The 3,236-nt window shown below is 38.1% G+C and overlaps 2 protein-coding genes across 2 annotated transcripts in view; one reads left to right on the top strand and one right to left on the bottom strand.

Moving 5' to 3' along the window:
• The window catches only part of nsd1b (nuclear receptor binding SET domain protein 1b), a 21,084-nt gene extending 21,029 nt beyond the window's left edge, over positions 1-55 (bottom strand). The window contains exon 1 of the mRNA XM_073823927.1: positions 38-55. Coding sequence (XP_073680028.1) covers positions 38-55 — 18 coding nt within the window. The remainder of the gene's footprint in view (positions 1-37) is intronic.
• LOC141292941 (glucose-dependent insulinotropic receptor-like) lies at positions 14-2,444 on the top strand. The gene has a single exon (XM_073824990.1). The coding sequence runs from the start codon at positions 479-481 to the stop codon at positions 1,820-1,822; it is 1,344 nt and encodes a 447-aa protein (XP_073681091.1). The 5' UTR covers positions 14-478; the 3' UTR covers positions 1,823-2,444.
• The last annotated feature ends 792 nt before the right edge of the window (positions 2,445-3,236 follow it).

Here is a 3,236-nt window from a genome sequence, read left to right as displayed (position 1 = left end):
AGAGAGACATCTCAGATTTGCGGCTGACAAAACAGACACTGGCACAGCACCCCATTTTAAATGAAAGAAATGATCTTTTGTCTTCATCCTAAGGCCAAACAAATCTGAAAGATTGAATAAAAGAATGACTACAAGAATGAAAACAAGAATGACTACCCACTTGGAATCCTTCCTCTGGACATCTTTTCTTCAGTTGGAATATGTTCTCTGTTAAATGTACTGGACTTACCCACTATGACGAGAACGGATTTTCATGAGAAAGGAGTTCATCTGCTTCTCATCACTTTTTCAAGCAAGGAACAGTTCAACATCTGAGAATTATCCTGAGAATATTTCCTAATGAAAAGTCAAGGATAAAGATCCAGTCAACAAAACAGATGTCTTTGGACATTAGTAAGGTTAGGTTGTAAATTCAAAATAGTCGCATGTTCCTGGATATAGCCGATTCAAGTAGGAAGTATGCTCTGATGGGACCTGGATGACAGCCAGACAGAACAAGGGGCGGGCAAACAAAACTACAGCAGCTAAAGAGAGAAGATGTTTTGTTTTTACCAATGGGAGGAAAGAAAATCTACAGTTTTGTGTCAAGTGTCTTCTGTTTAAACTATTGAAGTTCTTACCAACTTTGAAAAAAAGTATACTGGATGCAACAATGATCGCTTTCAATGTGACTCAGCAGACATCTTTGGAAACTATGAGGGAAAACTACGTAGTGACATCATCCAGTCCAGAGGTCACAACCCCTGCTGTGATAAAAAGAGAAGTAGTGACCGTGGGCTGTATTCTTAGTGTGGGATCCATTTTAATCATTTTCACCAACCTTTTAGTCGCCATTGCGCTGGTCCTGCTCATTCGCAAGAGGGGCTGCCAGAGCTGGTGTTATGTCTTAAACCTATCCATAGCGGACATCCTGGTTGGCGTGGCTATCACTGGCATTGCCACCGATGCTCTCAAGGGAACGACAGCCTCCATGGAAAAGGGCATTTGTTTGTTGCGCATGACCTGTGTCATTGCACCGTCTGCGGCCTCTATCCTAACCATGTTCTTGATCTCACTGGACCGCTACGTAGCTATAAAGTTGCCACTGCGCTATTCCCAGCTAATGAACAATAAGATTATTGCTGGGGCTCTGGTTTCTGTCTGGCTCATCGCAGTGACTATAGGATTTTCACCATGCATTTTGGAACCGTTGCAGAAGGCAGACTACCACAACGTCTGCACATTCTTCTCCGTCATAGAGCCAAAGAGCATCATTGTCCTCTTCTGCCTTTTTTTCTTTCCAGTACTCTCAGTCTTCATCTATATTTACATGGACATTCTGAAAATTGCATGTGGCCACCAGAAGCGCATCCGTGCCCAGCTAGCAGGCTCACGCTTTTTGACATGTAGCCGTTACTGGGGTCATGTAAAAGCCCTGCAGACTGTTGCCATGCTGGTTGGCTGCTTTACGCTTTGCTGGTGCCCCTTTTTTGTGGTCTGTATTGTGCAGGTATCATGTCCAACATGTAAACTTTATGACTTTTTGGAGAACCATTTCTGGCTGCTGGGACTTTCAAACTCCTTAATAAATCCCCTTGTTTATGCTTGCTGGCAACAAGAGGTGAGAAACCAGATCTGTGAGATCTTCACTCACATTAAAGTCAGGTTGTGTCAGGTGAAACACTCTGAGACAGTGGACAGATACCCCACAGACCACCCAACTGTCACCCAGTCAGTAACATGTCAGGACAAGATGCTAGCCACACCATTAAATTACAGTAGGTCTGTCACAATTACTGAACAACATCCGGAAAGTATTTCCAATAGATTGGGATCCTTTTAGTCCATTGGCCATAAACTCTTTAAAATATAGGTGCTTTATGATGCCATAGAAGAACCCTGGTTCCATGAAGAACCTTTAACATCTGAAGAACCTTTCTGTTTCACAAAAGGTTCTTTGTGGCAAAAGAAGGTTCTTTAGAATATAAAAAAAAGAGAAACTAAGAGAACTAAGAAAGAGATAGTTCTTTAAAGAACCTTTGACTGAATGGTTATTTGTGAAACCAAAAATGCTTCTTCTATGGCATCGCTGTAAACGACCCTTTAAAGCACCTTTATTTTTAAGAGTGTAGAAAACTGTAAAAGGTCTACATAACTGCTTTATCCCTTAATGGATGTGAAACCCAGAGTATCTGCCAAATACAAACAGACGCAATTTTATTTGCTTTATTTTTCCGCCTGCAATGAGTATAGTATGTGCAAAAATATAACCAAAGCACTTAGTTCTCATGTCCATATTTTTTTCCCAGTTGTAAAATATATGACTGTAATAAATTAAACACTGTTTGCATTGTATGTTTTTAGAGGGTTTGTCATCATAATTGTCATCTGGCCTAAGGGGGTTATGGCAGAACCCTTTTAATAAAATGTAAGATTTTGTAAAATGGTTTTGTGCAATATTCAGTGTGAACAGCACAATATAAATAAATTGTAACAATTTGATTGAAAATGTTTCTCTTCTTATACATCTAACATTGCTAATAGAAATTATTTTAGTATTTGCTTTGATGCTGGTCTATATAAAGCATGAATCTCACCTGATCTCTTTGTGTGTTTTCAATGGTGTTTATAGTGTGTATACAGTTGCTTAATCGTGATGACCATGGGACAATGATTATCTCATTGAGACAGTGGCGTCACTAGGAATTCTTGGCCCATTACACTGGGCCCAAAGCCAATTGTGTTATTATTTTCATAGTCTAAATGAAATGCAGTCTGAAAAAAAACATGCAGTGGTAAAACAAACTTCCTTCCTCCAGGGACAGCAAAGTAGTTTCAGTTTAAGTAGAGATACACTACCAGTCAAAAGTTTTTGAACGGTAGGATTTTTAATGTTTTTTAATAAAGTCTTTTCTGATCACCAACTCTGCATTTGTTTGAACTGTTTTCTTTTTGAATATATTTTAAAATGTTTAAAGTGTGTTCCAAGATGAAATTTTAGCATCATTCACATGATCCTTCAGAAATCATTGTAATATTCGGATTTGCTGCTAAAAAAAAACATTTATTTTTATTATGTTGAATACAGTAGAATTTTTTCAGTTTTCTTTGACGAATAGAAAGTTCAGAAGAACAGAATTCATCTGAAATAGAAATCTTTTGTAACATTTTGTAATTTTATTATGACTTTTGATCAATATATCCTTGCTAAATAAAAGTATTAATTTCATTTATATATACTGTCAAGCCCGAAATTA

The sequence above is a fragment of the Garra rufa genome, chromosome 19 (genome assembly GCF_049309525.1).
Source record: "Garra rufa chromosome 19, GarRuf1.0, whole genome shotgun sequence".
NCBI lineage: Eukaryota > Metazoa > Chordata > Actinopteri > Cypriniformes > Cyprinidae > Garra > Garra rufa.
Note: the sequence above shows the minus strand (reverse complement) of the source record. Positions and strands in the feature narration are given on the sequence as shown.